The sequence below is a fragment of the Dryas octopetala genome, chromosome 1, assembly GCF_963921425.1.
Source record: "Dryas octopetala chromosome 1, drDryOcto1.1, whole genome shotgun sequence".
In the NCBI taxonomy this organism is placed as follows: domain Eukaryota; kingdom Viridiplantae; phylum Streptophyta; class Magnoliopsida; order Rosales; family Rosaceae; genus Dryas; species Dryas octopetala.
In genome coordinates, this window is record NC_141366.1 from 10,258,559 (window position 1) to 10,269,080 (window position 10,522).

The 10,522-nt window shown below is 38.2% G+C and overlaps 2 protein-coding genes across 3 annotated transcripts; one reads left to right on the forward strand and one right to left on the reverse strand.

Moving 5' to 3' along the window:
- The first annotated feature begins 589 nt into the window (after window positions 1-589).
- LOC147297650 (WW domain-containing protein) lies at window positions 590-5,950 on the forward strand. Of its 2 annotated transcripts, XM_086229704.1 has the most exons (10): window positions 590-839; window positions 1,191-1,283; window positions 1,861-1,985; window positions 2,360-3,018; window positions 3,174-4,564; window positions 4,723-4,802; window positions 4,887-4,979; window positions 5,052-5,125; window positions 5,329-5,461; window positions 5,784-5,950. In XM_086229704.1, exons 1-10 carry the CDS (start codon window positions 755-757, stop codon window positions 5,865-5,867), a joined length of 2,817 nt encoding a protein of 938 aa, XP_086085830.1. In that variant the 5' UTR covers window positions 590-754; the 3' UTR covers window positions 5,868-5,950. The 2 variants fall into 2 exon arrangements, with proteins under 2 accessions (XP_086085830.1, XP_086085831.1); XM_086229705.1 differs by lacking the exons at window positions 590-839; window positions 1,191-1,283 and adding an exon at window positions 1,320-1,573.
- A 541-nt stretch (window positions 5,951-6,491) lies between these two features.
- On the reverse strand, window positions 6,492-8,758 carry LOC147297651 (uncharacterized). Its single transcript, XM_086229253.1, has 5 exons — window positions 8,549-8,758; window positions 8,320-8,389; window positions 7,778-7,992; window positions 7,119-7,188; window positions 6,492-6,868 (listed from the first exon to the last, which is right to left on the reverse strand). Exons 2-5 carry the CDS (start codon window positions 8,369-8,371, stop codon window positions 6,672-6,674), a joined length of 534 nt encoding a protein of 177 aa, XP_086085379.1. The 5' UTR covers window positions 8,372-8,389; window positions 8,549-8,758; the 3' UTR covers window positions 6,492-6,671.
- Between the last annotated feature and the right edge of the window lie 1,764 nt (window positions 8,759-10,522).

Sequence of the window (10,522 nt, forward strand, 5' to 3'; positions counted from 1 at the left end):
TGAAAATAAAGTCATATTGTATGATATTTGTATTGGTTTTTGTTAGGTTAGGTTTGTTTTTATTAGGACTTGGCATTTGTCAAACCAAATTTAATTCCTTGAATTCATATAGCCTCATTTCATGCTGACAAAAAAAAAAAAAAAAATCAGTGGTCCAAATCCCTATTACTCTATTGGAAGTACTATTTTCCAAAAGTAAAAAAAATATATATATTTTTAACATGCCTGTGTAACATGACTACCATTTTGAAAATGTTTCTATTTTCATTGAATAATATTTATATGACCAAAATGATGCTAAAAGCCTAAAACAAGCATAAAATCTTTCTAGCTGAAGTTATGCAAGATATTATGATTGAATCTCACATAAAGCATGATAGCATCTCATATAAACAAATTTCCTTTTTAGGGCATTCCTAATTTCATTTCAAATCTCTACCAAGGGAGGCCCATTGGGCCAACTATTTTTTTTTTTTTGGTGAATAACCAATATTGGACCTAGGAGTTGAGTGGCTTGTGGATTGATGTAATATATGAGAATCGTATTCGTAGAGAAAATAAAGTAGAAGAGAAGAGTAGCAAACATAAAACAAAACCTCCGAGACGAGACGGTGCGTTTCCTTGGAAAAGCAATCAAAAGTCTAATCATTTCTGTTCGAAATCAAAACCAAAAGTTGGAAATTAGGGTAAATCCAAAATAAGCTCAAGTAGGTGTCGAGCTGTTTGAGAAGTAAAAGCGCTCAGAGTTTAATCGATGGGGAAGAGAAAAGAGCGTCGTCTTGCAGCTAAGACCAACGCTGGTCGCAGAGTCAAGCTCGATCTCTTCGCGGAACCCTCTGGTACTCTCTCGCTCTATCTCTTTATATGTATGTAATTGTTTGAATTGTTGAGACTATTCATTATCTTCTGTAGGGTTTTCTAGATGTTTAAAGTAAACTGAATTTTTGTAATAAGTTTGAAATTTGTATTTTAGATTATTGGAGGATAAAAGGTCTCTTATTGGGAAAATTTTACGTAGTCTGTGTTCTGTTTTGATTTGTGTGGTCGTTTAATTTCAGTATAACATTTATTTTTAACTAAAGATGATATGTGCATCTTACTTTATGGCATTGGGTAATGCATAGCTGGTTTATGCGTAACTTACCCAGATTTTGGGGTTATATGTTGAGTTAATTTGTTTGTCTTTATAGGAGATTTGGGTGACTCTGCTGAGAATGATGAACATGGAGGAGATATATATTCGAAAGGCCATGCTGGGTTACCCAATTCACCATCTTCTTCAGGTGGGTTCCGTCAGTTTTCTTCAAAAAGGACTTTGTAGAGAGGACATGTTGTGCTCAACATTATGTTGTTCGGTGGAATTATGGAAACTATATGTACAAGACATGTTATGTTGTTTGCCCCCAAGATTTTGTTTTCAGACTGTAGGGTGGCTGTTGTCTTGTTGAGAACATTCATTTCCAGATCAGGTCGGGCTCTGCCACTGTGAAATTATGAATCACTCCCATTCGATATGCCCTTTTGGCAGCACCGAAGCATTTTGAAGATTTCAGCCGGGAAATTTTTTCTATCGGTTCGTATGTCCCTGGCTTTATTTTGCTTTTTACCCTGCTGACATTTCTTCCATGTGTAACAGGTGGCTGCTGGCTGCAATGAAGAGATCCTAAAAATCTCACTTCAAATTTTAATATTGTATTCTTAGATAGATTTTTTCTTCCCCCATCTTAGTTCCAGTTACTTACAGTTTACATGAAAAGTCTAGCCCTTTTGTTTGTTTAGGTTCTGATATGTTGGTGTTTACTAAGTAGATAATCTTATTGGTTGGGTAGTGTTTGACATGCTAGTATTTTATGTCTGCAGGTCAGCAACCACAAAATCCGCTGCTGTTACTTGGGCAATATAGTGATGACGAGTTGGATGATGACTCAAATAAAATACTTAGCGATGCCTCTGTAGAAAATTCCTCGCCTGAGAATAATGATGAGGTAATTAAGTGGATTTATCTACCTTTCTTCCATTTTCCCCATGACCTTACCATTCTTGAGCTTAGTTTTTGAGTGGCTTGGTGAGTGGGGCTTTACAATCTTCTAGTATAAATACATAGTTCTCACCTAGCCCTCTGCCTCCCTCCATCCATCCCTCCCTCCCTCCCTCGCTCTCTCTCTCTCTCTCTCTCTCTCTCTCTCTCTCTCTCTCTCTCTCTCTCTCTCTCAATCATGTTTCTGGCAACTGAATGTACAAATTGAGGGCATCTCTTTAAGTAATAATGTTCAATCTAGGTACTAAAAGAAGTTCTGTTTACCTCAAAAACCTCTCATTTTGTGTTTGCTCCACATGCTAAAAGCTTTGCCTTTACCAGGTTAAGAGTTCACTTGGTGAATCTTGTCAGAATTTGGATACCAACGTAAGCGAAGACCTTGCTTCTCAGATGGTTAAGCAACAGGGAGTGGATACAAACTCTGTTCCGCATGAATGTGACCAGAACCTGGAGGACAGTGATAAAAGAGAAAATGATGATGTGGCCTCTAGTGATTTACATGCAGAATTGGATTTGACAGAACAAATCTCTGTTCCTGAAACTTCTAATGCACAAGTTGTTGGAGATGTCAGTTCAGGTTGGAAGATTGTGATGCATGAAGAGAGTAACTCCTATTATTACTGGAATACTGAAACTGGGGAAACTTCATGGGAAGTGCCTGATGTTTTGGCCCAAGCAACCAAGTTAACCTGTGACGAGAAAACGCCTTCTGTTGCTGGAAAAACAGAGAATATTTTTGGTACACAAGAGTCTAACTTTGCTTCTGGTGTGAAATTAGATGGTTTTTCTAATGCTGACACAGTTGAAGGGTCTGCTAATATTGGGCATGGGTCCCAAGTGGGCGAGTGGAATCTAGGAGGCAATGATGGAGCTATGCATGATATGATGGCTAATGAAGATCATGAATTGGGGATTGATCTCCCCTCTCGTCTTGTGAAAGATAGCGAGGCATTGTTAGAGAGATTAAAGTCACTGCAAGGGTATGACAAGCTTTGCCCTCTCCTACCACCCCCTGCCCCCACACACCACACACAACCCCCCCCCCCCCCCCAAAAAAAACGCACACTTTTTTGAAAAAATTATTTATTTGCTTATTCATTTATGGAGATTATAATAACATGTTTATATGTTTCAGGTCCAAGGACCAACTGCAAGGTCCCAACTGGATCTCGAAGTATTTTTTGGAAGTTGAGATTAGAATTTTTGATTTTAAGTCGCTTTTATCTTATGGATCATCTCTGCTTCCATTTTGGATGCATTCTGAAAGACAACTTAAGCAGCTTGAGAGTGCTATTGATGATGAAATGTCCAAGATTGCTAAATCGGTACTGGATGAAGTTGAGGCTACTCATGCATCTTTCTCCCAAGGTGAAAACAATTTTCAGGAAAGCATGGAGTGTAAAACTGAAGCAGATCGAGTTGGAAATGAACTGCTTATCTCTACGTTGGATGATTGTCGTGTTACTCCTAGTGTTGATGCATCAACAATAGTCTCTAAAGATCTGGACATTAAAGGTTGCGGTTTAAATGCTGAGCACGTTTCTGCATCTGCCTTCCCCACTGGATTTATGGAGAGTGGTGCAAGTGAACAAGCCAATGGGGTAGTAGTTCCTGATGAGTCAACTACCAAGAATGAGTTTTGTGCAGGGGAAGATGATGACATGGATGTGGACATGGAAGTTGAAGATTCGAATTCCGCAGGAAATACAGCCGTTGCATATGCATTGAATGTGAAGGAGTTTACTCCTCTGGAGCAGCCAATTCAGCCCGGTCCACCTTCCGAATACGCGTCTTTGGTGTCAGAGAATGCGTTCACTGTTCCACCTCCCCCAGATGAAGAATGGATTCCCCCACCACCACCTGATAATGAACAGGTTCCTCCACCCCCACCTGATGATCCCCCACCTGAACCCCCGCACCCTCCTCTGCCATCTTATCCTGAGATAGGGCAACCTTCATATGCAGAACAATACAATTTCTCCTATCCAGGTTCCAGTTTTGAATATTATGGGCATTCAGTTACTGAAGTCCCTAGCAGTACTTTCTATGGACATGCTGAAGGAGGTCAAGTTGCTATACCCCATGCACCAGTTTACTATGGTGCAGTTCCTGGCACCTACACTGAATCTGCTCAGGTTGCGGCTAACCCTGTTGAGTCTGTCATTTATTATGGGATTCAAGATAGTACAGGACCTGCTGCTCCTATAGTCAGTAGTATAGAGTCCACGCAGTTTCACAGCGAGTCTGCTCCTCTTAGCTATAACAACCTTGCATCTGATCATACTGGATCTATCAACACCTTTTCAGCAGCAGGCAGCAGTGGTTCATTGCCAAATGTGAATGTTGATGGTTCTGCTGTTGATAGTGAGATTGATGGGGCATCTGTGGAGGTTCCTTCTACCACAGCCACAATCCAAGCACCTGCAACTGTTTCAGTGAGAAATACTGTTTCTCTTCCATCCACTAATTCTGTTTCTACTGCCACATCTATTCTTCCTCCAGTGGTTACTAAGGCTCAGTCTAAAGGTAAAGATTTTAAACACCCAATATAAAATGGAGTAACATGCCTTTCATGACATTTTTTCCTCAAGAAATGTTTATGAATTATGGCATTGCATAAAATTTCTACTGTGGACATGTATGTAATTATACGCACACTCATTTGTTTCTTTTCTCTTATTCAGTTCCACGGACTAAAAAGAGGACTGTAGCAGTTGGTTCCTCCATGAGGTCTAATAAGAAAGTCTCCAGTTTGGTAGACAAGGTATGTTTGTGTCTAATTTTCCACATTATTACTTGTATCTGTATATTTTTGGATTACCTAATTTTGATATGTCAATTTAACCAGTGGAAAGCAGCAAAAGAGGAATTGCTTGAAGATGAGGAGGAACCTGAAAATGCATACGAGTTGTTAGAGAGGAAGCGGAAAAGGGAAATAGAGGTCTGTGGACTTTATTTGTACAGGTTACCACGTTTTGGGTCCTTCTGGTTGCTTACATTCCTTTCATTGCAGGAATGGTATGCACAACAAATTACCAGTGGAGAGGCCAAAGATAATGCTAATTTTCAGCCTCTGGGTGGCAATTGGTATGGAAACCTAAAATCTTATTTTAACACATTCTTGAAAGAAATTCTTGAGGCGCAGTAGGGATAACATTACTCTTAAGTCCAACAAAGTTTGCTTATATATAGGACTTGTTCTCTCACATGCATGCACTGAGGTATGCATGGAGACACAAGTTTTATATCATATCAAATTTCATGTGATGCGATAGTTTTGTTTCATACAGGCGTGAGAAGGTGAGGAGAAGAAAGGCTCAATTAGCCCGTGAAGCTGCAAAAACAGCATCTGAGGCACCTACTGATGGGAACAAGCAGCCTGATCTGACTGAACTTTCAAGGGATCTCCCCTCTGGATGGCAGGTATATGTCTTAGACTCTTAGTGGGAGCATTGTTTATGACAAGGCATTGTTTACTAGCCAGGAATTGTACTCTTTTAACTGTCTGGATTTCTGCTTTTGGAAAGGGTTGCTTATTAACATTTCTGTTTAAGTTGATCTTGGAATGAGAAGGAATTGAAACACATTAAAGGAATCATTTAACGGCTAATTGCATAAGCCATTAACTGATTGTCTTTCATGCTTGTACGATGAGCAATTACTTTTTTCTTAATGGCCTAAGACAAGGAATTACTTTTGTTGTACAAAATCTGATTTTCTTCTTTGCTTCTTTTGACTTTTTCAGGCCTACTGGGATGAATCGTCAAAGCAGGTTTATTATGGAAATACGGTGACATCAGAAACGACATGGACCAAACCAACAAAATGAGATAATTTCAAATTTTGATAGATTTTGAAGTTAGGTTTCACTGTATTTGATATTTGTTTCAAGTAGATAGGTTTCATTGTATTCATGGTTATCACTTACCTTTTGATGTGCAAGAGTAGCTTCTGTCCCCATGGCCTGTTTCAAAATCTAAGCCAGCTTGTTATCATCATTCATCATGCAGGGTATTGCCAAGTGGAATTATCTATCTTAAGCTACGATAAAAAAAAAAAAAAAAAAAGGATAATTATCAGTACCAATTAAATCTTGGGTGCTGAGGAAATTCCTTTATGAGAACCGTCAACTTTTCAAAGGAGGAAAATTATCATTTTCTTAACAAATAACAAAGTCATACACATTGGCCGTTCAAATTGATTTCTCGCAAACAAGTGCCCTGGCTGGGAGAAAACTTGTGTGGAACTGGTACAAATCATCCTTTAATTGACGTGTTTTGTCACTCAGTGCCATCACAAGGTAGGAACAGTTACATGCAAGGTTTTGCTATTTATTTATTGTTTTGCGTATGAGAACAATCAAACAAGAAAAATCAATGTAGTGTCTTTTAAGATTGTAATTAAGGATCAAACCAAATACCAATTTAGTTGATAACTGCCAATGCTCTTTAAGTCAGTAATTAAAAGATAGTTTATTCAATTTTCTGGCCAAAGAATACCAGCTGTGTTATTGATGCCAAAAAGCCGTTCTTTTAAGTATAAAAGTTAAATCATAGTTCATTAAAAATACAACCGAAGAGACCTTAAACTACAATGCAAAATCTCCAATATTATGTCCTCTCAAATCCTTCCATCACCTTCTCCTATTGTCCCGATAAGAACCCTCACTTTCTTTATCCTTTAAGAAGCTTAGAAAGAGAAGAAAACCAAAAAAGGCGAAGCCTCCTGACCAGTTGCCTCCACCACCACCTCCACCGCCACCACCACCTCCACCATCATTAGGTGGTAAATCAGGCCCATTATCATCTAGCTGTGGGGACTTCTCCTTGCCTGTAATTTCGTTCAACTGTTATATGATTTCTGACATTACCTCAGAATTTCAAGAAGAAAAATTGAAAATGCAAAACAACATGTGGGTTCCAAGAGAATTTCAAATAATTATCAGCTATTAAGACGTTGATAGAGAGGGCTATAGAAGAAAAAAAAAATAAAACAAAAATGCTAGACACTCATCTCCCAGGTTTCAAAACGAGTTTTTTTCACAGCATATAAGCAATTAACACCAACTAGTCGCTCTTACCAGGAAGATGTGTAATTGTTGGAGACTCGCGTAGAACAGTTTGGGTTTGCTCTGCACCCATTGTGGCATTCTGCAAAAATAAAAGAGAAATTAAGATTCTGTTTCCCCTTTTGTTCCTCAATGGAGGAAGTTAGGGATCAATTTAAAAGGAGACAACAAAAAAGTTATTACTCCATCAATTAACTATATATTTAAGGGTGATGCAGAAATATAAAGTTCAAAAAAAGTTACAATATAACTATGATTGCATAATTTCTCTGCCAAAATGAGCATTAGAAGAATTTGAAGAGAAAGAAAACACAAGAAAAGAAAAAGGAACCAGATGATCAATTGATTTAAGTGTCAAATTCCAGGCATATTGATTAAGTTAAAAGAATTTTTTAAAAAGACACCCATATCTTCCGTCCAACTCTTTTTCGGAGGGATGAAATGGGAAATGCATTGGCTTACATACAAAGTCACCATTCTCATAATTCAAATGAATGGGTTTACTGATAATTAATCAAAAATGACTTCAAATGAACCATGATTTAAAATTGCTACAGGAGAGAAATCTAAGAGATAATGTTCCCGCATGCAACAGATATTCTGTCACCATACAAAGACAAGGAAATCAGGTAAAAATGATACAACAGGTGCAAAAAAAAAAAAAAACTAACCAAAGCAGCAGCACATATTACAGAAGCAGACTGCATTCGACTAGACCCGGTGATTGGTTTTCTTCTCTCAAGAAGTGAAAATCGTGCACCAAGCCCCACTGGTCCCATCCGAAGCTTTGCCATTCTTCCATCAACCCATCTTGGACCAGACCCAGAAAGCACAACCTGCCCACAGCAATGACCCGGAAGTGCTACTCGCCCACGGAATTGACCCACTGTATCCACCGTATACAAAGAAAGATGATAACCGTCATATATCCTAAAACTCAAAACCCAAATATCATCAAACTGAAAATCATAATAAAACAAAATTCCAACCACCAACACAGTTATGGGCCTTATGGAAGAAGTTCTTCCAAGAGACTTTTTGTTGGATAAAATTCCGCAGTCATGAGCATGTAATTGCATTCAACAGAAAACTCAAACTCACATTTCCTACAACCTAAATTAGGTAAAAAAGCATATTCCCATTTCGCAAATATTTAACACAATCTAATATAAACTGAATCACAGGAATTTAGCAATGGATACACATACAATACCTGGTGGCAATAGAGTTGGCTTAATTGAACTTGCAGCAGTCAACATTGGCATATTGATGATAAAGATCAACTGAAAAACACAACTCTTTGCGCATTATGACCACAAAACAATAAAAACATCCACATATAAATATGGAAGGCAAATTATGAGGAAAAATATATCCATTGAAACCCAAATTCCAAATTTCTTTTCTTTTGGGTGGTATTTGTCAGAATCAAATGTCCTTACCAGAGAAAGACTCCTCCTTTGAACCTCAACAGCTACTGCAAAGCCAGAATCAGCGAACACTTTTGAAGGGTATAGTTATCAACTTATCACTGCAAAGCCTTAACCCTGATAGTCTGCATGTCCAAAATTTAAGGAAATTTTGATGATGTTTGTGGGGGTGGAGGTGGAGAGGTTGAGGACTTGAGGGTGGGTTTATTTCGTTGAGTAACGCCAATTGAAGGCGGTGAGCACGCCCGCAATGCGAACGGACCAAACGGTGTCGTTTTGTGTTTGGTGTTTTACGGCTTTGCCCTTGTTACTGTGAATGGGCCAATGGGACAGCTGGACTGGGCCTAAGCCCACAACAAGGCCGACATTCGCTCCAATGTGTTTCTAAAAATACACCCAACAATTTAATTACTACACAGTCTACACCCAGCCCCAAAAAGAGAATTCCAATTTTACCATGTGTACTGATAATTTCTAACGGCCATGACATGAAAATTGCTTTTATGAACTTATGACAAGTTGCTATGTAGATTGATGGGAATAAACTGCTTCAATTTTTTGAAAGTAAATATAAGATACAAAGAAGTTATTCGCCTTGTATTTTTTTTCAATATTAGAGATATTTTCAGTTCAAATATCTTATTTTAAAGATGAAAATAAAGTAAAATTGAGACTAAATATTCATATGTCTTCTTTTAATCATGGATAGTTTCTGGCTAAATGGAACATGGAGCTTTTATAACGCATTTATGGCATGTTTGAGTAGGGATGTTGAAATTCTTCAATCCAATCCGTCAAAGTTTCGTCAGTTTTGACGAATTCATATACTTTTCAATGTATTATTTATTCATCAAAAACAAAATTGAACAAGACATGATCCATTATATATAAATAATAGATTGATAGACTGCCTTACTTCAAATTCATTATATGAGAGGAAATTATGAATACAATAACAATTACCAAACCAATAACACTACATACATGATACATCAAAAGTAAATGTCTATCAAAATTTAACATACCAACCAATATTACACGACCGTATTTGAGATTTTAAAAAGGTAACAATGAGATGAAAAACGAAGGCATTAAAAGTAATTAACAAACACCTTTATGTGATATCAGTTGGTATCTAAAATGTAGCATTATTTTTGTGAGACAAGATGCCATACACACACTCAGTCTCTCTCAACGTTGCATGAAACCCCAAGTGTAATTTATGAAGGGATGGTATCGAGCTTGGACAGAGTCATTAATGGAACTGGATTTTTCCGGGTCAATTCGGAGAGGTTGGAGCCAACGGAGCCTCCGGCGCGGTGGAGGCCCCCGCCAACACTCGAGTTTCTGTGGTGTCTGCAGCGGAAGGATCCAACATGGGTGGTGGGGGAGCAGAGGCAGTTCTTCCACTTTGGTTTTGCAGCATCTGATGAAGGTGTTGGTGAGGTAAGCATGTGAGAATGCTTCTTGAAATCTTCAATGCTAAATTCTGGGACTGGTATGGTTAGGTTTGGACCCTTGATCCACGGGCTTCGGGGTTTCTGCTCCACCTTTTCAGCCATATTCTTCTCTCTGTCCAAACTTTAACAACAAACACAAACAATAACATTAGCCACTAATTCAAGAATAGTCATAGAATCCCCCATACAAATTTGAATCCCAAATATAATGTCACAATAGATGATGGCATTGGAGGTCTTGAACAAAAGAGGAAGAAAAAAATACCCAAAAGTTGATATTAGAAAACTTTGACAATGAAATTATGTTACCTGGAGAATACTTGGAAATGGCAGAATTTCTCCCCCAATTGCCAGCAATGGTTTCTCTGGCTTCTAGCAAGGAGAAGGGTGAGATGGTCAGGAATGTCTAACACATTTATCTTCCTGTCCACACCCCCTTAACACAAAGAGGAAAATATCTTAAAAAGAAATATCAACCAATTTTGACATCAGTAACTTCTAGCTGATTTTTTGGTTTCTAGTTGCA

Coding starts and splice junctions, on each gene's coding strand:
- LOC147297651 (XM_086229253.1), bottom strand. CDS start 8,371: ATGCCAATGTTGACTGCTGCAAGTTCAATTAAGCCAACTCTATTGCCA. Junction 7,993..8,319: donor GCCAACTCTATTGCCACCAG/GTATTGTATGTG, acceptor CGGTGGATACAG/TGGGTCAATTCCGTGGGCGA. Junction 6,869..7,118: donor AACAATTACACATCTTCCTG/GTAAGAGCGACT, acceptor ACGAAATTACAG/GCAAGGAGAAGTCCCCACAG.
- LOC147297650 (XM_086229704.1), top strand. CDS start 755: ATGGGGAAGAGAAAAGAGCGTCGTCTTGCAGCTAAGACCAACGCTGGT. Junction 4,803..4,886: donor TCTCCAGTTTGGTAGACAAG/GTATGTTTGTGT, acceptor CAATTTAACCAG/TGGAAAGCAGCAAAAGAGGA. Junction 4,980..5,051: donor AGCGGAAAAGGGAAATAGAG/GTCTGTGGACTT, acceptor CTTTCATTGCAG/GAATGGTATGCACAACAAAT.